The sequence below is a fragment of the Paroedura picta genome, chromosome 5 (genome assembly GCF_049243985.1).
Source record: "Paroedura picta isolate Pp20150507F chromosome 5, Ppicta_v3.0, whole genome shotgun sequence".
Taxonomy (NCBI): domain Eukaryota; kingdom Metazoa; phylum Chordata; class Lepidosauria; order Squamata; family Gekkonidae; genus Paroedura; species Paroedura picta.
Genome location: NC_135373.1, coordinates 106,576,701 through 106,604,298, shown reverse-complemented (window position 1 = coordinate 106,604,298; position 27,598 = coordinate 106,576,701). Strand labels below are relative to the sequence as shown.

Sequence of the window (27,598 nt, the reverse complement as noted above, 5' to 3'; positions counted from 1 at the left end):
TCCCATGAGAAAAAAAATCTATTTAAAATCTACCTCTGAGTTTGCTGCTTAGACCCCAAAAGAGCAAGAGGCTTTCAGGAAGTGCAGGATTCCTTTTGTGTTCCATATCAGATCAAGAGCTCCATTTGTAGTGTGAATACTTCTGGAAATGTCTTGAGGTTAACAACTAATTTATTTGGTCTCATGAAAAACATCCCCATTAACTTTAATTGAAGCCGAACAACTAAATCCCCATACACCTGCCCGAAAATCGGCTGCAATCATGTATGGCACTTTCAAAACAGAGGCGAGTGATGCTTTGCTGTAGTATTCAGCTTACCTATGATTAAAGCTGTTTTTGGACAACATGTGGAGTCTGGCCTAGGGGAAAAGTGGACACGTCCCAAGGATTGTCATCCTGGTACTGCATCATATCCTCCACCCTAAAAATCATGTATCATTTACAAACTTGCTTCCATTCAGTGTTTTGTAGTCTTGTGCGGGTCTGAACAACAGGCCTTTTTAAAAAGCAGCGTCTGAACCTCTTAAGTGAACATAGAGAAATGGAGTGTCTCACCCAAGTGAATTGTGACCATCTGCCCATTGGCAAGTACCTGGTGCATTCTGGGACCTGTGAACACACAACACAGATGTTTGAAAATATATTGTGCTGGTAGAATCCCTTATGCAGCTACCAGCTGCAGTCTGGGCATCACATAAACGTATGATACTGATGTAAGTGAATAGGTAGATTTACGTAAGGTAAGATGTAGACATTGAACATAAAAAATTAACACCTGTGCTACCTGTAGATTATGGCTCAAAGAAGAACGCAGAAGCTGCCATTCAAAATGAGGAATTGAAATTAAAGATCCAGGCTCTCATAGATAAAAACAATGTTATGATCTTCAGCAATACCACTTGCAAGTTCTGTTCTCAGGTAATGGATTCCTTTTCCAAGCAGAGAAACTAAAAAGTTATTGATAAGCTTGAGCCATTAATACAACCAGCTGATTTTGCTTGCTTGATTATTCATTAAGAGAAATATGAAGTCATACATAATCTATTGTAGAATGATTTTCCTGTGCTCATAAAATGTAGTTATTATTAAATTATGAATATTTTAGCTATACATGAGGAAGGCTAAGTTAAAAACCACCCTTTTCATACAGGTTTTATCTCTTATCTGAGAGCCAGTTGGGTGTAGTGGTTAGGAGTGCAGACTTCTAATCTGGCGAGCCAGGTTCAATTCTGCACTCCCCCAAATGCAGCCAGCTGGGTGACCTTGGGCTCGCCACGGCACTGATAAAGCTGTTCTGGCTGAGCAGTGATATCAGGGCTCTCTCAGCCTCACAGGGTGTCTTTTCTGGGGAAAGGGAAGGGAAGGCAACTGTAAGCCACTTTGAGACTCCTTCGGGTAGAGAAAAGCGGCATATAAGAACCAATTCTTCTTCTTAAAAGCCTTACTGAAATCAAGGTAAACTATGTCCAAGCATTCCCCTGATCTAGAAAGGTAGTAACTTTCTAGAAAAAAGTCTGACATGACTTGTTCTTGAGAAAGCCATGTTGATTCTTAGTAATTACAGTAATCTGCTCTAGCTGCTCAAGGATTTGTTCTACAGTTTTGACAGCTATAGACATCAGGTTACTCGAATCCTCCTTTTCCCCCTTCTTGAATATGAAGACATTTGCCCCCCTCCAGTCTTCTGGCACTTCACCTGTTCTCCAAGAATTGTCAAAAATAATGGGCAGAGGCCCAGAAATTATATCTGCAAGTTCATTTAGTACCCCTGGATGCAATTCATCTGGCCTATAAGGAGAACAAGAGCCTCTTGTGGCGCAGAGCGGTAAGACAGCAGAAATGCAGTCTGAAAGCTCTGCCCATGAGGCTGGGAGTTCAATCCCAGCAGCCGGCTCAAGGTTGACTCAGCTTTCCATCCTTCTGAGGTCGGTGAAATGAGTACCCAGCTTGCTGGGGGGTAAACGGTAATGACTGGGGAAGGCACTGGCAAACCACCCCGTATTGAGTCTGCCATGAAAACGCTAGAGGGCGTCACCCCAAGGGTCAGACATGACCCAGTGCTTGCACAGGGGATACCTTTACCTTTATAAGGAGAACAGAAGGAGAACACTTCCGTATAGACATCACTTATCTTTTTGAAATTAAATCTTTGGTGCCAAGATGGCAAGGTACTATTTATAACTAATCAGGGTCTAGGCTGAAAAGCTGACATTAGTTAATTGGCAAAAGCTGGAGAGCTCCTTATCTACAAATTTATTTCAGAGTTGGTTGTTTTCCTACTGCAGGTGCTATTCAGTGCCAAATCTGCTCAGTGTTAATTGGGGGAACATAGTTTTAAAGTTACATCAGACTTTTAGGCCTCATTGGGAGGTGCAGGCCTGAACCAAAGAAATGAATATGTTAGCCTCTTCTACTATCCAGTGTCTTTTTGTTTCTGAATCTAGCTGGAAAACTGTCCTGTAAACTTGCTGATCTCAGCAATCTATTGGCAGGTTTGGCATTTTTAATGCATTCTCACTGGGTTTAATTAACTTGAGCCTTATCTTCTTGGAGAACGCTCACAGATTGTTATTTTCTGGTATGTTTAACTCGCTTAATGCTTCTGTTGGTTGGAAATTCTCCCTATACATTGCAATATAGTTTTATAGAACTGTGAGCTTTGTATCTAATGGTATATAAATCTGCTTACCAGCATGTTTGCCGAATTGCTTCTCTTCTGCTTTTGGCAACCCCCTTTCTGCTAGAACAGTTCAGGGCAGGGCAAGACAAATAGTTTTGAAAGTAAAATATTCAGAGAAGTTATACTTTTTGCAGTGAGACCATTTGGGGATTAGACCTTATCACCGGAATCGAATAGTAGATTTTGCATGAAGTCCCACATTCAGTCCCTGCCATCTCCAGTTACAAGCATCTCAAGTGGATATCCAGGGTGGGAAAAATCTTAATGTGAGGTTGCCATAGGGTAGAAGGATAGCTGCCACTACAGAGACCAGCTCCTTTAAAAAGCTGTTGACCCTGCATCAGCTGATCAGCAGTAGCATGGGGCCCCATGAAGAGAGGCAAATCTTGTCTCTGCTACAAACAGGCTGGCTTGTTGCTTTTTGTGAGGAATCACCACAAGAAGACAGGGATGTGGAAACTTGAGGTTAAATGTTGTTACCCTCACCCACCCACCCCCAATGCAGTATTTTCTCCCAGGCTAGCCTGATCTTGTCAGGCCTTGGAAGCTAAGCAGGGTTGGCCCTGGTTAGTTTTTGGATGGGAAGATACCCAGGAAGTCCAGGGTTGCTCTCTCCCCACCTCCAGTCTTGACAAACCTTAAGGGGGCAGCATAAGTACTCTGTGTTTCCATACACACATGTTGCAAATAGTGATCAGTTTCTGGATGTTCAGGTGAGTTAAGGTGATGTACTGTCAGTGGAGTGAAGCCAGCAGGACTTCTGCCTCCCTCACACACACACACACACACACACTGCTGCAGTTCACTGACCTAGAAATTCAGTTTCTGGTGTGGGGGAGAAGGGCTGCCATAGCAAGGAGGAATCTGTGAAGATCACTCTCCTTCACTATTGGAAGTGACAGCCAACTGTTTATGATTTAAGATGTACACAATTAATTCTACTGGCGATTCCAGGAACAGGATCTGGTGAGAATCTTTTCAGATCTCCTCAAATGTGCACTTCCTGGAAAGTGTTCTTAGGGCTGCACCCCTAGGCACTCGGCCATGCTGCTCATTTGCATTGCTCAGCTACATACCTGCAGCGTTTATTGGCATTTTGTGAGTCAATAGAAACTCTACGAAGGAATTGTCAGACCTGAAAATGGATGGTTTGCGTGTAGAGGAAGCGAATAGCCCAGTTCTCAGTTCAGTCCCATTTAATTCTTAGCAGCATTTATGCCCTGTGTTTCTATGTAGGTGAAGGAGCTGTTCCAATCCATGGATGTTCCCTATTATTCTCTAGAACTTGACCAAACAGGTAAGGCAGCTTACATTAGAGCATTTTTGCATGCAGAAGAAACATTATGCCAGACTGTACTTGAGTGCCAGTGTGGGGGTAGTAGTTTGAGGCTCATATCAGGAATATTTATGTATCATGTGTCAAGTGTGGTCAGGAGAGCCGAGAATTGTCTGGCAGCCAGGCAAGGGACGCTTGGCTTGCCATTTCTTGTCAAGACCCCTAGTGTTCCTTGGCGGAACTCCATCCAAATCCTTGGAGGTCTCGCATCCAAATGCTTGCCAGGATTGGCCCTTAGCTTCCCAGGCCAGGACGAGATTAGGACTTGGTATATCCAAGGTGAAATCCCCACTCTGCCATGAAGCTCTGTGAGTGACCATGGACCAGGCCCACACACTCAGCCTAGGGGGGAAAGTTGCAAATAAATGTTCAAACAAACCAAAGGTGAAGTGAGAGCCTTTGATTACTGACACAGGTGTTTGTTTCTTCTTGTGTTTTTGTAAACTACAACTGAATTCCAGGGGATTGATTGGCTGTTTTGACAAAGAATTATCATTGGCTGTATTTGGTTGTGTGACACAGTCTACTAATGTAACACAATTAATTTTTGCTATATATTTCCTATCATGTAAGGCAGTGGTCCCCAACCTTTTTATCACCGGGGACCACTCACCGGGGACCACTCAACGCTTTTTACTGAGGCCCGGTGGCCTCTACTCTCAACCACTGCCCTAATGCTCTCTGATCGCTATGGTAATGTTTAAACATCCCTTCAAAATAAGATACAGACACGCCACAACAATGAACATAAGGAACATTTTATTTTCATGGAAATTTTAACTCATGACAATGACAAATCAATGAGCTTGTTTCTCTGCAACGGGATAGTCCCATCTGGGAGTGATGGGAGACAATGACACCCAAAGTGTATTGTAAAGGGCCGGGGGGGGGAGGCGTCCTTCGGGGTGGACCTCCAATTAGTCGGACCACATGTGGTCTGTGGCCCACAGGTTGGGGATTGCTAACGTAAGGAGTTCATAATCTGAGGAAGAGTGCTTGCACTCGAAAGCTCATACCTTGAATAAAACTTTGTTGGTCTTAAAGGTGCTACTGGACTCTGATTTTATTGTGCTACTTCAGCCCAACACAGCTACCCATTTGAATCAAACCAAAGGTATCTCTTTCTTTTACAAGGATTCTATTACAAGGATTCCCAATACTGCCTTAGCGAATGCCGAGAGATTTGGGCAGAACAGAGTTTAGAGAGCATCCAGGTGACACTTTAGGCTATCTTTGTAGTATTTATCTGAGGAAATTCCTAGAGCATCAGTATGTGTGGAGGCTATTTTTTTCTCCCATTCCTTAATTCCTCCAGGACAGAAAATTCAGGCTGCCCAGAATGAGTAAATGGGGGTGGGGGGGCAATGTCATAATTCTGGGCACTGTACTTCTGGAAGGAAATGAATGGTCCATGTCTGGCCTCAGAGGTTGGCTCCCTGTCCACTCTATTCCCCCTCCCCTCCCCCCAAAAAATATTAGAACTTACTTTTTCGGTGATGGTGCCCATACTTTGCAACAGCCTTCCAGACCTGGTGCAGAAAGCTCCTATACGCCCTCTTTCCGTAAGAGGTGCAAAGTGGAATTATTCCTACGTGCCTTTAATAGAAGTAACTAATAAATGTCTCTGGCAGCTGGTAGTGGCAATATTTTAACTTCGTGTATTTTTAATTTATGTGTGTATTTTGTGAATGGCCTTGGGCGTTGTAGGAAGGGGGGATATAAATATTCTAATGAAATTAAAGGCCAGGGATGAGAGGAAAAGCAGTTCGCTGGTGCCAACAAGGAAGAGAGCCGCAAGTAGGTCTGCCAGTTCCACACTGAAAAATTCCTGGAGATTTGGGGAAGGGAGGCAGCTCTTCAGGGACATGATGCCCTAACTGATCTTTGTTGTCTGAGATCAGGTGTCATTCCAAGAGAGCTCTAGGTTGCACCTGGAAGTTGGCAACCCTAGTAGCCAGCCAGGCTTGGCGTCGCTCAGTCTGAAGAGAACCGGGCTTCTCAGGAGCCAGCTAGGTGACATTCCCAGCCAAGAGTACGTCAAGTAGCACCTCCCCCACACCTTGGCATTCTCGCTGCATCTTTCTTCAACCCTGCAGGATGGGTGCAGCAGCAGGGAAAGCAGCAGAAAGACCCAGTGAAAGGGACTCTGGCTAGAAAGTGGGCGGGAGCCTGGGTTAGAGTAGGTGTGGAGGAATTTCCCTGACTGACATAAATCTCTTTAACTGACTGTTATAACTGATGGGGACAACTAAAGTAGACCTTCTGTAACTTCCTGGTGTTTGCTAATTCGTGGGGTGCTGGCTAAAGATGAGCCACCCCTGAAGAAATGTGCCTGCTGGCTACCTGACACAGGGCAATATGAGGTTGTCATATTCTTCCTTTCCTCCTTTTGACCACAATGTCATTCAAGTACAGAACTTTTTCTCAATTCTTCCTCTAAGAGATGGAGCTGTTTCCTTAATATGTCAAGAATTCCCCATGAAGGGTAGGCGATTGTAGGCTGCCCTGAGACTCCTTTGGCTAATAAAAAGTGGGGCATGAAAAACCAGCTCTTCTCTCCTTGTTTTCATCTGTGGAATGTTGTCATCCAGCTACCACAACATTGCTGTCAAGGGGGGACTTCTCTATTCTATACCCCCTTTTTGTCTGGCAAATGTAGTTTCTTCCCTGTAGTCCATGGGAACCAAGTTTCCCTAATCTGAGGCTGAATTCAAGTCTAGATTTGTCGTTTCTTGGAGCATTTTTGTTTCCAAATAATATATGCCACATAATGATACAGAAATAATCCCATGGAACATCCAAGAGTACGTATAGATGCTTGAAAGAGCAGCACTAGACTACTAAACTAATAATACCATTATTTTTAGCAAAACTCTGTTTTCCTCTCTCCAAAAATAGTGGATGCCTAATTTGGGGTATGTATTCTATTTGGGGACTGAATTAGTATAGTTTTAAATAGTTTCCAAGCATCCTGGGGAGATCTGACTGTAAAACCAGTAATGCCAAGGAAATATGGATGCTAGTTCCCAGATGGAATCTGGGAATCCCCTGGAATTATAGCTCATCTCCAGGTGACCGTTCCCCTGGAGAACATGGCTGCTTTGGAGGGTGGACCCCATAGCATTATACTCCACTGAGGTCCCTCCCCACCCCAAATCCTGCCCACTCCCAGGGCCATCCCCAGTGTCTTCAGGTATTTCCCAACCCAGAGCTAGCAATACTACCAAGGATGCCGCTTACCAGGGAATCTTCTTCATCCTGGAGTAGGATTCTGAAGAGGCAGCATAGAAATTTCCTAAATTAAAAAAGGGGAAACTAGCAATATGTGTCGCCTCAAACCCTCCCTCATATCTTTTTCAAGTTCACAGCAATAGGACAATAAAGAGATTCTCTTTTTAAAGTAAGTTATTGTTTAAAAAGAATCAAGTGTCCTTTCAGAAACAACGACAGACCAAACTATTCTAATTTAAGGTCTGTCATCTTATTCCTGGTTGTATCTCCTGCTACCCTCTTCGCTAGGTCTAGTACTGTTAAATACCAATTACGTTGAAATTTGTACTAGCTCAGTGTACAGTACCGGCACTAGATATGAACGGAAAAGCTATTCAAATTGCTACCTTTGTGTTCTGAAACTGATCCCTTATTGGAGCGTTTATTTCCTGCTTCCTTGTCTACTTTGCTCATTCAAAAGTTAAGGCTCACGTGCTTAATTTCTCCCCTGTGATAGATATTTTGATATTACAAAATGAATAAGTAAAACTTCAGGGTGTTGTTTCCTGGTTTCTGCTGGACATGATTCTGCATCACTGCAAGCCAGCTGCCCCCTTCATCATCTCCACCCAAGATCCTTACTAAGACAAGATAACTTATAGCATCAGGAACTAGTGAGGCCCTAGTGCGTCGCTTAGTAACCTGGAAAGTGTTGCCACACCAGTGTGACCAGGTATGTAATAAAATCCTCACATATGCATGAGAGCAAGAACTTTCTGCATTCACATGCAAATACTTATGAATTCAGCCTTGTTCAGTGATATGCTACTTTTGTTAAGAGCTGTTGGAGGGGAGGTAGCCTAGTTTCACTTATCCTGGATGCTTTAGGCTGATCCTGCATTGAGAAGGGAGTTGGACTTGATGGCCTGTATGGCCCCTTCCAACTCTATGATTCTAGGGTGACCAGTAATTCCCAAGGGAAAAGAGGTGGCTAGAGAGGTTGCAGGGCCACCCTCTTTGCAAAAGTCTCACCTTCTCTCAGTATTCCGATGTAATGACAAAGCTTGGCTTGTTGTTATCCTCGCCGTGCAGCAATTGAATCGAAGGACTGCAAATTATGGTTTCTGTTCTTCCTTCCACACCAGGCTTCCAAAACCTGGTGTAAATCCTAGTTTGTAGGGAAGGAGAACCATAGTTTGTATTGAGTATACAGTATTACTTCATTCAGTACTGTGGTTACGTTCCTAAAAAACTGAGTAACATAGGTCTCTATAAGAGATACAGTTAACACTGTTCCTAATGGGAATGTGTTCACAGGGTCACCATTTCTCATGTATGAGTGGCTTACAAGGGAGCAACTTTGGTGGTGGCATCCACCAACTGATTGTGTTTGTTAAGCTCCTGGGTTGGAATATCCAAGGAAGCCTCTGTGTGTTGCCTTCTTGGGGGAACTGTGGCCCTCTTCTTTCTTAGCCCCACAGCTCAGCCATGCGTGCCCTTTGCAGATCTCTGACATAGATGAGAGGAGGCATCACTTTTGGCCTAGTGGTATTTTCTTCCAGCTGGACTGATGCAGTCTCAGAGATATCATCAGCCTTGGGGGGACAAAGAACATAATAGGAAACAGCTTTATAGGATGTATTACTGTAATAGTAATCTGCCATTTGCCACATAAATAGAAAATGTTTTAGTTAGAACATCACAACTACGTCTTTGCGTAGTTCAGCAGTGGAATTGGCTGCATTACTGGCAGTCTTCAAGCAGCAGCTGGACAGAGACTTATCCTGGATGCTTTAGGCTGATCCTCCCTTGAGCAGAGGGTTGGACTAGATGTATGGCCCCTTCCAACTCTGTGATTCTGCAATTCTATTTCATGATTCCATCCAGTAAGACTGGATGGATGGATGGATGGGTGGGTGGATTTATACCTCGCCGCTTTTCCAAGGACTTATGGTGGCTTGCAATAAAAACATTGATAAGTTAATAAAATCCCAATACAAACCCCAACAACCCTCCAAGAATGGCAAATCAATTCCACAGGGCCTGTAAGATGGAGCCATTCTGCCATGCTTATGGCTGAGGCCTAAATGACATCCACTAATAATGGCTGACTTCACTGCTGGAAGATCAGCTCCTTGCCTAAAAACTCCACTGACTGGGACTTTTCCTGGGGCTGTTGGTAATACTGAGCGACATGGGAGGGTGGGATGAACATATTATTATTAATTTTAAAAACACAACCCGCAGTTCAAATAAAAGGAAATGCAGGAAGCAGTTTAATATAAATATCGGCCAAACAAATGGAATGCGAGTACCAACAGAGATAACTTCACAGGAATAATGTTAATTGCCAAAATAAAGCAAGACAGCAACCAATAAAACACTGCAAATGAGAAATATCTTCATGCCTCATTAGGTATCAGCAACAACGTTATGGTAAAACACAATGCTAGCGCTTAAAAAAAAAATCTCGCTCCACTGTTCCACTCTGAATGTAAACAGAGGCAATGGCAGCCACTGACTGACAATATGAAAAAAGGGGAATACACAGAGACTGATAACATGTTGGTCATTCTATTGACAACACTGGAGATTTATTTTCAACAATATGCTAGGCAGGTGTCCTGAACCGTGACAGTAACTCCTGCTATATTCATTCAATCCCACAAACAGGATTGCAACCGTCACCCTGAGAGCATGTTATTGTTCAACACGGTTACTCTTAAAAGGTTTTATATAATTTAGTCACTCATATCCCTGTTTCAGTACCTTGCGATGGATGCCACTTTAAGCAGCTGCTCACTGACTTTAGGCAAGCTAGGAAAACGGCCTCTCTGCTCATTAGCCACGAAAAGGGTACTTACGCATCCACCCAAATTTATATATGAAGTATGAAGGCCTCTTGGTCCATCAAGGTCAGTATTGGCTATGCCTACTCAGACTGGCACGAGCCTCTTGCGGCGTAGGTTGGTAAGGCAGCCGACATGCTGCCTGAAGCTCTGACCATGAGTCTGGGAGTTCGATCCCAGCAGCCGGCTCAAGGTTGACTCAGCCTTCCATCCTTCTGAGGTTGGTAAAATGAGTACCCAGCTTGCTGCTGGGGGGTAAACGGTAATGACTAGGGAAGGCACTGGCAAACCACCCTGTATTGAGTCTGCCATGAAAACGCTAGAGGGCGTCACCCCAAGGGTCAGACATGACTCGGTGCTTGCACAGGGGATACCTTTACCTGTACTCAGACTGGCAGCAGCTCTCCAGGGTCTTGGGCAGCTGTCTGGTCCTTTCAAATGGAGATGACAAGGATTGAATTTGGGACCCTAATGGACATTGTCTTCCCCATAAAAGTGTCATGTGTCTGAGGTTTGTTTGTGTTGGAATATGCAAGATCTGTACTGTTTGTGTTTTAAGAATATCCTGCAGGGGCATCAGAGGAGATACGTAGATCAATTGGAGATTTCCTGCTCCTTTGAGTGTACCTCCTGCTCCCTTTTCCTCCTGAACGTTGTCAGTTAGATAGTTAGGACTATCTCTTTCCTGTTTCTCTTCTCAATACTATTTCACCCTTTTAAGCAGCTGGTAATTTGCACTCTTGCATATTTAAACTCTGCCAACAGTTTGGGCTGTGCTGTTGTTCTGTCCATATAATTGTGGCCTTGTTACACCCAAGTCATGTTCTACAAGTTCCTTCTCAGGTGCAGGAGCAATACTTGGTTTACATGCCTTTCTACCTCCCCTCCCCCAGTTTGTGTTGGCTTAAAGCCTCAAATAGCTCGGAGTCATTGTGGTAAAAACCAAAAGTTAGAGATTCTGCATTTCCGGAAAGAAACTGAAACAACCATTAGCGGAACAGGAGTTAGAAAGACACAACGGTTGCTTTTTAAAAGAATTTGAGAGAAGTATATCAAAATCTAGTTTAGCACAGTAGCTAGGGGCCATGCTAGAGGCAACCCAGAAAATACAAGATTTGGATCAGCAGTGGGAGAAAGTATGTGTGAATCTTGCACAGTATACCATTTTCCTGATATTAAAGCTCCCCACCCACCACCCCCAGATTGATGTATTGGAGCAAACAGCAGTTCCTTGGTAAAAAGGTGCAGGGAAGACATTTACTCCAGGAAAAAAATGGCATAGTGGGGAGGAGATGAAGGCACATGGACCTCATCACCGTATCCATCATCCTGATTAAGGTCCCTGAAGCTGCTTTTAACCCCGGGAGAATGAGCTTTGAACTAGAAAATGTATTTTTTCCCATTTAGACCCCATTTCTTGCCCATTCTAATGAAGACCCAACGTGTCTTATATCGTTCGCTCCTCCTCTCCTTCTGTGAAGTAGGTTAGGCTGGGAGTGTGTGTGTGTGTGTGTGTCTGAGTTTCCAATCTGTTCCTGTTAGGATTGCCAATTCTGGGTTGGGAAATACTTGAAGATTTGGGGGTGGAGCCTAAGGAAGGTGAGGTTTGGGAAAGGGAGGGACTTCAATGGGGTATAATTCCACAGAGTCCACCTTCCAAAGTGGCTGGCCGTTTGCTTCAGGTGATCTGTCGCCTGGAGATCAGTTGTAATAGCGGGAGACTGGCACCCTTAGTTCCTGCTTCAGATTTCTCCCTGAATGCACCAATTGGTATCTGCTCCCCACCCCCATCCCCCCACTCACAATGTATTAATGCTGTTCTGTTTATGGGGTAGTTTCAGGTGGGTAGCTGGGTTGGTCTGAAGTAGCAGAGTAAACGCTGAGTCCAGTGGCACCTTTAAGACTAACCAAGTTGTATTCAGAAGAAGTTGTATTTAAGGTATGAGCTTTCGTGTGCTCACACACAGAAGCCCATGTACCGTATGTCAGTGGTCCCCAACCCCCGGTCCGGGGACCGGTACCAGTCCGTGGATCAGTCAGTACCGGGGCGCAGCTCCTCCTTGTCCGGCTCACCTTTGGTGCTCTCCAGTGGCCGCCATGGCTGGGGCTCCCCCTCGGCGTGGCACTGCACAGCTGCTGCTGGCAGCGCCCCCCAGCGGCCGGCGGGAAGTCAGGGGCGCCGGCGGGAAAGCAAGTGGAGCAGGGGCTCAGACGGCAGCAACGTCCCTCGGCAAAAGTCTACCCCCCTCCGCAGGCCTCAGTAAAATTGTCAAACGTTGACCGGTCCCCGGTGATAAAAAGGTTGGAGACCACTGTCTTATGTGACCAACTAGAGTAGACTCAAACTTTGTTTTACTGAGTTGTGGTAAGGATTTCTGGAAAACAAAAGCCTTTAAACATGCCAAAAGAGCCACATGAATGCAGTAAAAAAAGGGAGTTCAAGTTACACAGGCTGCCAAAAAGAACCCCCTGTACACATAGAACTTCTCTGGAGCTTAGCTGTGATAAAGGAAAGGGCTGCTTTTTAATTAAAGTATTCTTTTCTTTTCTTTTTTTGCTTTGTCATGCTGCAACAGGCATTTTGTCTAAAGCAAAAGGTGTGGCGGCTTAAAAGCTTTACAGGTTCCCTGTGTCTATGTCTGTCTCATAATTACTGGGAAATGTCAGAAATTAGGCATGTGCTTGTAATTTAAAGATTAAGAGACTTTACTGTGGTGAAGAATGTTTGTACAAGGCCTCACTGGGTAGATCTGTTTGATGTACGGGTATCCTTATCTTGCAATCATTTAGTTGTAAGTAAGTCTCTTTTATCACCATGGAATAATCACCATGCATGTGGAATTATGGCTTTAAGTCCAACATTTTTAAACCAGCAGGGCTGATGGGGGTTGGGATTTTTATTCATAGAATCATAGAATAATAGAGTTGGAAGGGACCTCATGAGTCATCTAGTCCATCCCACTGCACTATGCAGGACACTCACAACCCTATTCACCTTCATTAGTTGTGCATACACATTCAGAGGAGTTCCAAATGACAACCAGCTTATAGCTTGGGTATACAGCATGAATATATAGGATTTCTCAACCAGGGTTTCATGACAGCCCTGGAAGGGTTTCCTGGATGTTAATTTTTAATTTTAAAAAATTTGTTAAACATTTATCACGTGATATGACCATATATGGGCATGTCAACCCCCGACACCCCCACCCCCCATGGCCAATGATGGGTCTGGAGGGGATGGGAAGGAGAGATGCCCTAGGTGGCCGTGTACACAGCTATACTTCCCAACCATGTTCTACATCAGTGGTCCCCAACCTTTTTATCACCGGGGACCACTCAACGCTTGACAATTTTACTGAAGCCCGGTGGGGGGGGGGTAGTTTACTCCTCTACTCTCACCCACTGCCCTAACCCTCTCTGATCGCTATGGTAATGTTTAAACATCTCTTCAAAATAAGATACAGACACACCACAACAATGAACATAAGGAACATTTTATTTTCATGGAAATTTTAACTCATGACAATGACAAATCAGTGGGAACCCTGAGCTTGTTTCTCTGCAACGAGATAGTCCCATCTGGGAGTGATGGGAGACAATGACACCCGAAGTGTGTTGTAAAGGGACGGGGGGGGGGGCGTCCTTTATGGCCCACCTCCAATTAGTCGACGGACCACAGGTGGTCCGCAGCCCACAGGTTGGGGATCGCTACTCTACATGATCACACCACCTCTGGGGTTTCTCGAAACTTGAAGAATGTTTTAGCGGGTTTTCAACAATAAAAAAATCAAGAAAAGCTGGTATATAGCTTCAAAGGTAATGATGTTGGATCCTATAGAACAGGGAATGGAGACTTATAGGAAGGAATGCTTGCCCTATTCCACTACAACCCCCTCCCCCAGTTGCTTTTATAGCATTGCCAGCTCTGGGATGGGAAATTCCTAAAGAGGGTAGGGTTTGGGAAGGGGAGGGACCTCACAACCCTAGGTTACAGTGGATGCGTGAGTGTCCTGCGTAGTGCAGGGGGCTGGACTAGATGACCCAAGAGGTCCCTTCCAACTCTGTTTCTATGATTCCAACAGGATATAATGCCATAGTGCAGGGGTCTCAAACATAAGGCCCTGGGGCCTGGAACTGGCCCATCCAGGGCTCTTACTTTGCCCATGAGCAACTAGTGTGAGGGAGGAAAGGCAGGAGGCTTCTGGGGGTAGGGACAAGCTGGCCCATGTGGTGAGGTATGTATGTGGTCAAAGCAGTCAAGAAATAGAAAGGCAGGGGTTCGGAGCTGGGGCAAAGAGGCTAAGGTAAAATAGTGGGGAGAAGGGAAGCAGGTAACCAATGCCACGTGGTTTAATAATTTTCTTTTCTCTAGCCTTGTATGTATATATATATAATAATAATAATAGTACAGCTAGATAAATGAAATGTGCCAACTGAACATACAGTTTGTGCCCTTGATGAAGCAGCCTTGTGACTGCAAAAGTTTAAAACACAGGAACTTTGCCAGGAATATTTTGCAGGGGAATTGAATATCCTTTAATGATGTAATCACTTCCCTGGAAGGCAAGGAAAGTTCAGAGATGATGATAGAAACCTCTCAAGGGGCTGGTCCAGGGTGGAATGTGGAGGATCCGAACTGGCATCCGGATGGAGGAAGAGAGAGTTGCCCTAGTGGAAACGTCATGCCACATCGCTCCTTCCTTGTGAACATATAAAGATCACTGAAAAAAGAGAAGGGCCCATCCACAAAGGCATGGCAGATGCCAGCCGACCCAGATTAAGACCCTGACCCCCTGCATTAAGAGCTGCACAAATCCTGCAATCACATAATTTCAGTCTAAGGAATGGATGGTTCCGAACATGGATCTATCAGATATCCGTAGCCTGATAAACACCAGTGAGAGGTCTGCAGGAATTTGACTTGTAAAGTGTGGAAGGTGGCTAACAGAAAATGAACAAGCTTTGCCAGTTGTGCAGACATACTGTTGGAATGGGACAAAAAATGTGATTGTGGTGCAGCCCACCAAACTATTTTCTGTCTGTCACAAGAATGTGAGTGTTGTGCTTTTCGGGGAGATGTGATGGAGCTCTTTGAATTCTCCCCAGTTGCAATTGAGAGGACTGAAAATGAAAATACTAGGATCACCCAATCGGTCTGCATATCTGCTGTATCGGGTTGTTTATGTATCTTATAATATATGCTTTATGGGTGTAAGTCTGCCATATGATAAATAAATAAATGATATATAATGAGTGGAACAGGCTCCCTTTGGCGCAACTAGATCGCCTTTTCTGCAATGAATTCCTAACGCAAAACGGGGCTTCTCTAGTTAAGTCAAAGTAATTTTGCTGCTTGATGTAGCCACATTGCAGCAATATTTTGGAAGGAAACCCCTTTCGATTAGTTAAAGCCATTTGATTTTTTTTATCCCGCCAACTAAATAAACTGGGAAACATGTTTTTAATAGTGCCCTGGCAGGAAATGTTGATGGCGTTTTCTAGTCAATGTCCCCCCCCCCCCCCAAAACCATTCTGGCGGATACCAGCCTTCCTCCCGGTGACTGTCCTTAGGATCGCGACTGTCGGGGTTAGACTTCTCCGCGCGGCGCTAAATGGTTTCAAAAAGACGCCGTTCCCAGCGAGTAATTAGGCGTGCGCGCGCCTTGGGGCGGGCGGGAGGGGGAAGAAATTAGCAAGTCATGCTTGCCGTGCAACTTGACTCACCGCGGCTTTAGGCAACGCTGAAACGGGCGGCTGCGACCGAGGCGAGCGAGCGACCGGGGCAGGGAGCGCAGGGTGCCTGTCATGCGGGAGGCCCCACCCCCTGGCTGGTCCCGCCCCCCGCCCGCCTGCCCGCCTGCCTGCCTCGCCAGCCTTCATAAACGGCCGTACGGGCTCTTCTTTTCTCCCGCCATTTGCAGAAGATGGGCAGCGACTGAACGAAGCCTTGTGCGAGCTCACCATGGAAACCTCCGTGCCCGTCGTGTTTGTTCGACAAAGCCAAGTCGGCGGATACCAGCAAACTTTGCAGGTAAGCGGCTGGGAACGTGTTGCCTGCAGGGTTATTGTTGTTGTTGTTGTTGTTTTGGGGGGGGGGGTCTGTCGCGCTCCAAGGCCGGAATCGGGCTTTCCTTTCGGGACCCGGAGATCTGTGCCTTGAGGCTTGCGAAGCGCAGCAGCAGGAGGGGGACTAAACCGGAGGCCGGCAGGTGAGGGCTGGGAGAGTTGAGAAAGGGAAGCGCAAAGATCTCACACCTCGGAAACATGAAGAGTGTGCCTTCAAAAGTGAGGAGAGAGGAACGCATTTGGACACAAACGGACACGGTTGCCTCCAATACTGTTTAAATGTAATAGCTGTTTGCTAGCGATGAATCTTTTTTGAGTTTTACAACCCGGAAGCTGGGCTCATCTAGGTAAGGGCCACATGGTTGGGCTCAAGCACATTTCTGTGCCTGCCTTCCCTGGAAGGGAACTCCCACACAGAAGGCTGCTCAGCGCAATGTTCCTTTGCCCAAGCCACCGGCCGGGGCTTTTGCTTCCTGCTCTGTAAACTTTACGAATAACTTATTCCAGATGGGAGAACAAGCACAGGATGCCTTGGGTTCCTTTCCACACCATTAAACTACTGATGGGCACATGTTTGGGTTTGAGATTTTTATTTTCAACCTGTAAACCATGTCAAGCAGCACCCTGAAGATTCCATATAAACTGGATTGGGGCCATGGAGTTTGGGAGCAGTTTCACATGAGGTAGTTGAGCCCATTTGAGCTTCTCCTGTGATATTTGTGTTACATGTCAATGCTGTGAACTGCGGAGACTGTGCAGGAGGTAAATGGACAGTATCTTTTAGCTGGGGCAAGTGTTGCAACTCTGTTATGGAAAGCAGTAGCATATAAGCCTGCTGAGTGATGTTTCTAACATTTCCAGCCCCAAAGGGTGAATTGCTCACTTTATTCGGTGCTGAAAGGCACCCAAAGGACCCCTTTCCCATTGGCTGTGCTGGGATGGGTATACACTTCCACAAGCCTGACAGTTAGACTGAATTATGATGGTTATTTGGTTCCTTACACTTATAACCTGGCTTTTTGACTAGGAACTTCGGGCAGAATTTTAGTTTTGCCATAATGCTGTGAGGTGGGTCAAGCACCCAGGGCCGCCCAGTGTGTGCCATAGAATTCAAACCTGCATTCTTTATATTCAAGCCCCAGACTTCAGTCCCTGCAATGCAACCAATTATACATGTTGTTTGTATGAATTAGTCCTTTGTTACTGGAGCAGGTTCAGAAATTATAGACAAGCGATTTCGGAAAGACGCATTCTTTTAAGTGGATGGCCATCTTTCTCAGCACATTTTATTGTTAGTTAGATAAATGTTTGGTGTATTCAATTAACTTACAAATTGGCAGAGTGCAAACACGGAATGGTACATTAAAATAGCTAATTAACAGTGCAATCCTAATCACAGCTAAACCCTTCAAAGCCAGTTGACTTCATTGGACTCAGAAGGGTATACTTCTGCTTAAAGTTATGCTGTCTATAACATCAAACAACCCAGTTTTTTTGAAAGCAACGTATGAAAGCACGCTTCCTTAGGCCTTTCTACACTGGATTTGCATTGCTTTCTAAAGGCAAAAAGACTTTGGCTTTGGGGGAGTAATGTATCCCCCAGTGCACAGGCCACAAAAAGGCCAGCTACACCTTGATATTAAAGGAACTTGAATCTGGCTCTTATCCTGACATATTTCCCAGTGGTATGAAAAATAGGATTCTTCCCTGACGATCTTGGAGGAAGTAAGGACTTACAAAAAGGTCTTGTCCAGTTGTTAGGGGGTTTTGTGCTTTCTGGATACCGCTGTGCACATCTATGAACACAGGAAATGAGTCAGAGGTTTCCTTCCAGCCTTCCTGTTCAGCAATGAGAAAGGACTATCCGTGGTAACTTTCCAGTCCACTCTAGTCCTGTGACAGCCAGTCACAGCAGTGGCCCATTTGGAGAGCAACTATTGACTGAAACCGATGCTCTGATTCCCAAAGATTCAGGCCCTGTTGAAATGCCCTAGCTAGCTCATAGTCTGATCTGGGCTTCAACTTCTCCTTTTGTATTGCTGAGGTCAAAGTGAGCTGAGCCAATTATTCAGAGGCAGGACAGCCAGGCTGCATTTTGACTTGTGATGAAGTGCAGAGGCCCAGTGAATGTAATACACAGACTGATTTTCGTCTGGAGGGTGTATGGAGATAAATGGAATGCGTTTTGCAATCTCCAGCTGTCAAAATGCATTTGCAAAATTCAGGGGATCTTTTTAAACCGAATAATGGCAACTGATCTTCAGACCTAGGCTGCAAGGCAGATTCTCTTGAGGCAGAGCATAGCTTTGTTTGATTTAATCTGTGTTTCTAGCGCACAGGTGGTAAGTCAATAAAGGAAGTGCTGACCTACAAAACAGTTGGTCTCAAGATGCACAGATGCAAATCTTTCCTTCTAAAGTAGTGTGAAATTATTCTCATGTGATAGTGCCCTGTAATAATTGCCTCTCTGCAGCAGGCCAGTTATAACCTTGATACAGTCTTCTAATCTATCAGGAAGACTCAAATGCATGTTAAAAAAAAAAAAGCTAGCAGTACGGTAGAAATACTTATGTGGTCTGGTACTCCATCCCTAAAATTGCAGGGAACAACCTATAGCTCCAAGATAACTATGTGAAAATACAATCCCAGAGTTGTTGAACTAGAGATTCAGGTTTGTAAATTGTTTAGAGGCAGGGATGTACTGTTGGAATGTAATGTGGGTTAAGTAGACAGCGGGGCACTAAGTAGGCTGTTTTTAAAAAAATGATTTATGGCTGAAAGGAGTTCTAGGGTTGAATTAAGGCACAGCCTAGATGTGGCATGCAGCCATACTTATGCCCTAATGCTGCTGCTTTAAAAAAAAATCAAAAGCAACTTGGGAGGCTCCAAGCATGAGCAGAGGAATAGTTGCAGGAAGTGAGGCTACCTAGGCCATTCTCTCAAGTTATTGTAGTGAAGGGATATGTTTCTTCACCCATTTGTACTGCAGGCCTATGTTTGTTTATTTGGAAATAAACATCACCAAATGCAGCAAGATCTGCTTCCAAACAAACATGGATGGTATTGTAGCACACCTAGAATCATAGAATCATAAAGTTGGAAGGGACCTCATGGGTCATCTAGTCCAACCCCCTGCACTGTGCAGGACACTCACAACCCTATCACTCATCCACTGTAACCTGCCACCCCACCTAATCTCACATTACAAAATCCTTCCTCCCCTGGATGTCCACCCTATCCGAATGGTCACTTGTGGCTTGAGAGTTCCATGCCCAGAAATTCCAGGTATGTAGAGATCTTATTTGAATCAGGACCATGGGAAAATGGGGCTCAAGCCAGCTTCTTTCCCGCCCTTGCCGCTACCAGAGAAGACTCTGGGGGGCCGTAATTTGGCCTATTGGGCAAACATGTGAACTGAAAGGCTACGCAAAGGGATTCCCCAGTGGGGCAAGCAGCAACTTTTTGGGATTGGGTCAAGAGAGGCTTGAGCCTCCTCTCCACAAACCTGATCATGAAAAGTTCTGAGCAAGAAGCTTCCAGTCTATATCTGCCTAATAGGCCTGGGGCAGACACAGTGGGGGACATGATTAGGTCATAAGAGGAGGGGGAGTCCTTGTAAAATTGAATGCCTCTTTTCCTGACATCCCTGCAGGTTGCTCTGGACACTAGGTGATCAGAGGAATAATATTAATGAAAAGTGTGGGGAACTGCTCTTGAAGTTCAAAAGTTTCAAGCTCATTTGGACTTCTCTCAAGACTTTTAAGATGTTGGGAACAAATTGGACAAATGCTCTAGAACAATGATCTTCAGTGTAAAACGTGCTTGCTTCTTCCCCAAAGCATCTCTTTCTCTCAAAGCAAAGAGCCATTCCAAGGTTTTCTCCACTTTGAGAGCAGAAGGTATTTCAGAAGAGACCAGGAAGCAGATATTCCTCTGATGTCTCTAACAGAGCCAGCATGGTGTAATGGTTAAGAGCAGCAACTTCTAATCTGGCAAGCCAAGTTTGATTCCCCATTCCTCCACTTGCAGCCAGCTGGGTGACCTTGCCATCCTGACTGAGTTCTCTCCGCCTCACCTACCTCACAGGGTGTCTATTGTGGGGCGAGGAAGGGAAGACTATTGTAAGCCACTTTGAGACTTCTTTGGGCAGTGAAAAGCAGGGTATAAAAACCAACTCTTCTTCCTCTTCCCCTTCTTCTTCTGTTTGGCTTGGGATTTTCCAAGATTTGTGGTTCCTTCCAACATTTTCTGAATGACCCTCCCTATCCCCCACTGCAGCCATTTTGTGGAGGTTCCCACCACCCTGTTCTCAGGAGGATTTCTTAACATGGTAAAAATCGCCATTTCAGATTCCAGAAGAGGGAAGCAAGATTCTCAGCAAGGTTCTTTAAAAGCTGTGGTTTGTTTACTGTTTGTTATGTTGTTAGGTGCGAAGTTGTGTCCGACCCATCGCGACCCCATGGACAATGATCCTCCAGGCCTTTACTGTTTACTGTTATATACTTCATAATAGCTAGAACAGTGCTATGGATGAATTTTTAAGTTCACCATCATTTAAATCAGGGGTAGTCAACCTGTGGTCCTCCAGATGTCCATGGACTACAATTCCCATGAGCCCCTGCCAGCGCTGGCAGGGGCTCATGGGAATTGTAGTCCATGGACATCTGGAGGACCACAGGTTGACTACCCCTGATTTAAAGCAAAGAGATTTGTGCTTCTGGCTTGTATAGCAAAAAAGTCAATACATTTAATTGTTTATAATAGTCCATTCAGTATGTAGAACCTATGAGCTGCTAGAGTGATAACCTTTTCTATGGAATAATTATATGTGGCCTGAAAGACTGCAGGGTGGAAGGAGACACAGGGTGGCCTTTCCCACCCACCCCATAACAGTCATATGCCTTACAGCTTATTTGGAATGCAAAGTTGTATATATAATAATAGATGCAGCCTCTGGAAGTAAGCAAATGAAACCACTTTTAAATGGACCTCCTCTTCCTCTTTCTTTCTTTCTTTCTTTCTTTCTTTCTTTCTTTCTTTCTTTCTTTCTTTCTTTCTTTCTTTCTTTCTTTCTTTCTTTCTTTCTTTCTTTCTTTCTTTCTTTCTTTCTTTCTTTCTTGCAACGTGACTATTGTGATCCATGTAGACTGCTTTTTTATGGACCGATTTTTTTTTGTTCTCCATTTAGGCACACAAGGAAGGAACACTTAAAAAGATGCTTGAAGTTAATGGCCAAGCAGAAGGACATTCGTATGACTATGACCTGATTGTCATTGGAGGGGGCTCGGGTGGACTGGCTGCTTCCAAGGTAATGATCAACAAACGGGTTCACGAGCAACTGGTTAACTGGGCTGTGGTTCTGTTCAGATACATTTTGCCAGAGAAAGAATAAATCCATTCTGTCCAGGGTCTGGAGATTGTAGAACCTGGAGTGGATTTTGCAATCTCTTGCAGCCTAGTGCAAGGAGGTCTAGCACTATGTAGTCCTAAATTAATGAACCAAAAATATTGATAACAGCACTTAGCCTTTGTTCCTCCAGAAACTCTTCAGTATGGAAGGAAAGATCCAACGTGTCCAACCTGTGTGCTAATTTTGGAAGTGCCACCTCCTTGGTAACCATTTTTACCACTTGAAGCCTGGGCTTGTAGACATGATTGCAGTTGGAGTGGAGTTCCTTGGCATCTGTTCTCATAGTTTAGCCAGAGCACATACCAAATAAGAGTAATGTGAAGTTTATCATACTGGAGAAATTTCCTTTTTGGAATTCCTGTTCTGGTATAGCATCTAGTCTTTGGGGTGCTTTTTGTGTTTTTGTGTTTTCCAGTTAGTCCTCTTACATTGTGAATAAAGTGGGAAAGTATCTAAATCGGGTAGTCAAACTGCGGCCCTCCAAATGTCCATGGACCACAATTCCCATGAGCGAATGCTGGCAGGGGCTCATAGGAATTGTAGTCCACGGAAATCTGGAGGGCCGCAGTTTGACTACCCCTGATCAAAATAATGGTTGAAAGGATGTCAACCTTTTCAATAAAATTCCATTTTGATTGAAGTATCACATATGAAATATTTTAATTTGCTATTTTGCTAGTTCAATGTGTTCTTGCTGCTGTGCCTGCTAAGTACTTGGAGCAGGACAGGATCCTTAGAAAAACACATTTTCAAAGCTGAGCTTCTCTCCTTGCTCGCTTCCCTGTCTCTGATGCTTTCTTTATTTTCTAGAACCATTTGACTGGATTTATGAGTTTTCGTGCTCCCAAGTAGGGGATGCTTGTTACTGTACCAGTGTGGCTGACAGGTTATAAGTTATGCTTATAATAAAAGCCTGAGTGCATTATTGGGATGGTTGAATACCGTTCCTTGAAAGACAGCGAGGGTTCTACAGTGGATTGCAATGGAGCACAGATGAATGGTGCTGATTATATGACGCAGGCAGAGCTTATTGCCAATCTGAGCACTGCTGTTCTTGAGGCATGCAAGATGAAGTCAGAAAAATAAGGGAAGTGAATCTGTATTGAGGCAGGGTGGGGCTGGGGGAGAGCAAACCTTTTAGCCTGCTACAATACCATGTCAGAAAAGCCATTAAGATTTTTATTTCTGAGATTAACTATGAAGCCATAGCATTTTGAAAATAGTGAATCAAGGGAGGTGGGTGAAGGCCATCTTAGTGGGCTTTATCCTTAGCTTTGTTTGTAACTTCTTTGGAAACTTCTGTTTATATCCCTGCAGTTACTGCTCCTCCCTCCCCCAGAATAACATCATTTTTAATACTGCATCTTCACATATGATTGTGTTCAGATGTGTTTTAGATTAGTGTGCGTTTTGCTCCAGGATTCTGAGACTTGCATGGTGTAGACCAGCGGTCCCCAACCTGTGGGCCGTGGACCACATGTGGTCCTTCGACGAATTGGAGGTGGGCCCCAAAGGACACCTTCTCCCCCCCCCCCAGCCCTTTACAACACACTTCATTGTTGTGGCGTGTCTGTATCTTATTTTGAAGGGATGTTTAAACATTATCATAGCGATCAGAGAGCGCTAGGGCAGTGGTTGAGAGTAGAGGAGTAAACTACCCCCCCCACAGGGCCTCAGTAAAAGGCGTTGAGTGGTCCCTGGTGAGTGGTTGGGGACCACTGGTGTAGACAACCTGCAGTATATTTGAATGATATATTTTCCATGTATTTTTGTTTCGGAAGAGAGAAATTACTCTGAAACTGGAACCTTTAAAAGTAATTTGCATTGAGAACTTAGAACTCATTTTTACTTCTTAAAAGGTTAACTAAAAGTCCAGTCCTAAGCCGAGTTACACCCTTTGAAGTATATCGATGTTGGTGATCTTAGAAGGGTATAACTCTGTTTAGGATTGCAGTGTGAATAGGATTTAATCCAAAATTTACCAGTATTCAAGCATGAAGGCTACAGAAGGACTGTTTTTGTCTGCGGAACACTGTTGGAACACTAGTGCAAATTATTTTTCATGTTTGCATCAAAGCGGGGGGGGGGGATCCAAATGTGAGCAAGGTGCTGGGAAGAAATTAAACATTTCAGAATTGCCAAACGTTACTTGGCTAATCTGAAGTCCCTAGGGCAGTGGTCCACAACCTTTTTATCACCGGGGACCACTCACCAGCTTTTACTGAGGCCCGGTGGGGGGGGGGTAGTTTACTCCTCTACTCTCAACCACCGGGGGGGAGGAAGGCATCCTTTGGGGCCCACCTCCAATTAGTCGAAGGACCACATGTGGTCCGTGGCCAAAAGGTTGGGGATTGCTACCCTAGGGTACCTCAACCAGCCCTTCCTCAGGCCCTTCAGTTCTTGCAGTGGTGTGCTACAATTAGATTGGTAACAGGAAATGTTTCAAGACAACTTATGTTACAATAGGACTGATACCCATCATGAATTAATGATATTAATTAATTAATGACTTTTGGGGTGGGGCAAGAAGCTGTGCTGAGTGGGTTCTGTATTCCATCTGCTCTTTTCTCTACTGGAGGTGGGTGTGGAAAGATCAGATGGGGGACCAGTGTTACATGAAACTGGTAGGGCAAGCAGGACAGTACAGGTGTACTGGTTTTTCATAGGGGACTTGTCTTAATAGAAGCCTGAAGAGGAACAAAAGCAGCTCAGTTCCTTCCCTACTGGGTACAAGCTTATTTGAATGTAGAACAGCTAGCTCTTTAGGGCCTTCTGCTGCATACCAGTCTGTTAAACATGTTTTTTCATATCTTGCCTGTGGCTGCAGCAGCTATACTGGGAGGTGAGCAATCCCAACCCCAAGCCTCCTGTTGTGAATGTTCTTGTTAGCAAAAAATAACAAGTACTTATTAACTTATACTTGCAGTAAGTGTATTCATACTAATGTGTTTTGTTTTTGTTTTTTTGCGGAATGCACAGAATGCAAACCATGGCCGTGAGCTAACGTCAGATTCATAATACCTGTTTGACTTGCTAGTATTCATCAATAAATGTATCATTTAGTCTCAGGAATAAGACTCATTTGAGAAGGAGTTTTGAAGAATCATTTTTAATGAGCATGTGGTCCAGAAGCAAGATGTCTCAAGGACCATTCATGCAATGGAACGCAATGTCATTCTGACCTAGTTGTGGTCATTCAAGAAGCCAGATTGTAATTCAGCATTTAATTAAGTTTGTGTTGCTACGCCTTTTTCCCCTCCCTTCTCTGGCATTAAGTGTTTTTCTCATGCCCCAGATAATTGGTACAAAAAAAATCCAATCCTGTCTTTTTTTATTGCTGAACGTTTCTTTTAATTTTTAATTTTTTAATATTAGAAATTTTATTTTAAAAGAATACATTGCATATTACAGAACTATGGTTTCTCAAAGATATTAAAATACTATTTTATAGTACAAAACAGACGTTAAGGGAAAAAGCATCACATCTTTTTTTGGAAAACAGCTTTTAGAAAGAGAAGGGGGAAAGATCCATAATATTACAATTTACATTTTATAACTCAGTTTCTTTCTGTGGCACTTAACTGATCTATATAGTCTAGGATAGAACTCCATTTTGTTCTGAAGTCTAATGTTAGTCTGTTGTGCATCAGATATGTAACTTTTGCCATTAAAAAAACAATCTTGACTTCATCAAGAGAGAATGAAAAGGGAAAACTGGGGTGGGGGGGAGACCTTGTAAAGCAGTGGTTCTCAACCTTCCTAATGCCGTAACCCTTTAATACCGTTCCTCATGTTGTGGTGACCCCCAACCATAAAACGATGCCAATGTTCTTTCACAGAAATTAAACTGAAACTGACCAATGGCGTGAAGATCCATTGTTCATGATTGTATATAAATTGGGTTTTTTCCCCCAGCATTTCTCAGTTCAGTTCTGCCTCTTGTCCTACCATGCTGATCTTGCTCTTTTCTGCTGCTCCAGGCAGGCAAATGCCCTATCTAGATCTACCCTGCAAGGCTGTTGTGTAGATGCCCCCCCCAGCCAAGCTGCTTGCCCTGCCGCGACCCCTGTGAAAGGGTCATTCTACCCCAAAAGGGTCCTGACTCCCAGGTTGAGAACCACTGCTGTAAAGCCTTTTCCTGTATGTGCTTGATGTCCCTACAAGGCATTTCATGCTGGGAATAGGGGTTTTCAACACCCAGCCAGCTGTGGGTCCCAACAGTATAAAACGTGGTTAACAGAAGCAGTTAAGTTTTTCCATCTTACTCTACCACCAAGTCAGTGCTCTCAACATTCAGCCAGTGCTGCTGATAAGTTTCTAAGGCAGTTAGTCTCTGATCCAGCAAGGCAAACCTTGGGGACTTTGGTGGGATAGGAATTCTGTCTTCCTGAATCCAGATTCAATACCCTTTTTTTTAAGGAATGGTGGATAGGAAGACCAGGATCCTTTAAGTCTCACTAGCTTAGCCAGACTGTAAAAAGAGGGACTTTCTTGAACTGTGTATGACCCTGACCACCACCAGCACTGCTGTCACAATCTTTTGGACCTTCCTGAAATTTCAGGGCTTAGTATTGCTCTATTCACGACTGACAATATTAATGATGCATGTCATCTGCCCTGCATATCCCTTTAGGATAGAAGAGTGGGGTAGAAATGCTTTAATAAATCAATTAATTGCTGCATTGTTTCCAAGGTATGGTGCCTTCTGGAGGTACTATAGGGTGTCTTAGCCTTCCTCGGTAATTTATCCTACTGTAGTTATGAGTCTCTTTTCCTGTCTAAATGTAGGCCTTTCTTGTCTTATGTGAATTCTCCCCTAGAATGTGTCAGTAGCATTTATACCTGGGGAAGGAAGTTGTGAACCTCCCCTCACTTACTGAAGTGGTTAAACATGGCAAGTAATTACAGGTTTGTGGACAAGGTCATGTTGACCAGATGTGCAATAGGAGTTCCGTATTGAAACTTAAATCCCAGTCGTGCATGGCCCAATTCATATTGACAGTGCAGGACATGGGAACTTTAAGCGCTCCCTTTCCTTCTCCCTCCCCCCATGAAATAGCCCCAAGGAGCTGATGCTTGTCCCACAGGGGAAATTTACATGTGGTGATGGGCTATGTGTCTGTTACCATCTCATCTGCTGTTGGAATATAAGGTTCTCTTTTTCCCATCAGTTTTCCCTTCTACCCACCATTTCCTCCCCTTCCTGCCAAAGTTTATATTTTTTGCCTGCATGTTAAAAACAAAAAAGGCAGTAAGTACAGTATTGCTGCCCTGTCAATACCCCTACTGCTTATTTTTGAAAAGGCAAAAGGTCTGGTGGGGGGGGCAGGGGAGTGATGGACAGAAGGGAAAATGAAAAAGGAAGCGACACTGGATATGGGTGGTGAGTTGAGGAAATGTGCACCTTCCTGCCCACACTCTCCCCAAAACTGCTTTGAGAATGATCTTCCCAGAAAGAGCACACCAAGGCAGGTTTATGGGGAAACACAGCAAAGCTGGGGGAATTTGGAAGGTGGACAAACTGCGGCGTAATATTGTGTGGAAACCCTCCTTGCCTTATGGGGTGGGGAAGCACAGAGCAAAATGTTTGCTAAAGACTAGTAAGTTCTGATCTTTTATGAGAGAGGGGTAACATTCCTCTTTAGACCTTCTGCCTCAAGTATTGCAGAAGTTACTATTGTCTGAGTGGGCGTTTCTCAGCATATGCTGCAATCCCTCCAGGCCTTGTGCCTTCTGGCCCTGGTCTCTGTAGCATGAACTTTTAACCTAAATATTCTGGCAACGCATATCTTTATTCATTTTCCATATTTATAAACCTATAGCATTAATGAGTAACAGGATGTATTTCATGGCTGTTTTGCGCATTACTCAGAGGCAACCCCAAATATACTGTTGGTCTGCTGTTGTAGCTAGTCCTGTTCCACCTCCTCTCTCTTGGCCTGGTGGCTAATTTGGGGCTCCAACCCACAGTTTGAGAACTGATGCATCAGCCAGATGGAGATGGAAAGCCCTTGGGCCCCTGTCCTCACAAACAACTTGTAGG

The 27,598-nt window shown here is 44.4% G+C and overlaps 1 protein-coding gene across 2 annotated transcripts in view; it reads left to right on the top strand.

Moving 5' to 3' along the window:
- TXNRD1 (thioredoxin reductase 1) overlaps window positions 1-27,598 on the top strand; it is a 58,448-nt gene that overhangs the window by 10,613 nt on the left and 20,237 nt on the right. For both annotated transcript variants that reach the window (XM_077339729.1, XM_077339730.1), the window contains exons 3-6: window positions 792-919; window positions 3,918-3,978; window positions 16,001-16,110; window positions 21,334-21,453. In XM_077339729.1, the coding sequence (XP_077195844.1) occupies window positions 792-919; window positions 3,918-3,978; window positions 16,001-16,110; window positions 21,334-21,453 (419 nt within the window). The remainder of the gene's footprint in view (window positions 1-791; window positions 920-3,917; window positions 3,979-16,000; window positions 16,111-21,333; window positions 21,454-27,598) is intronic.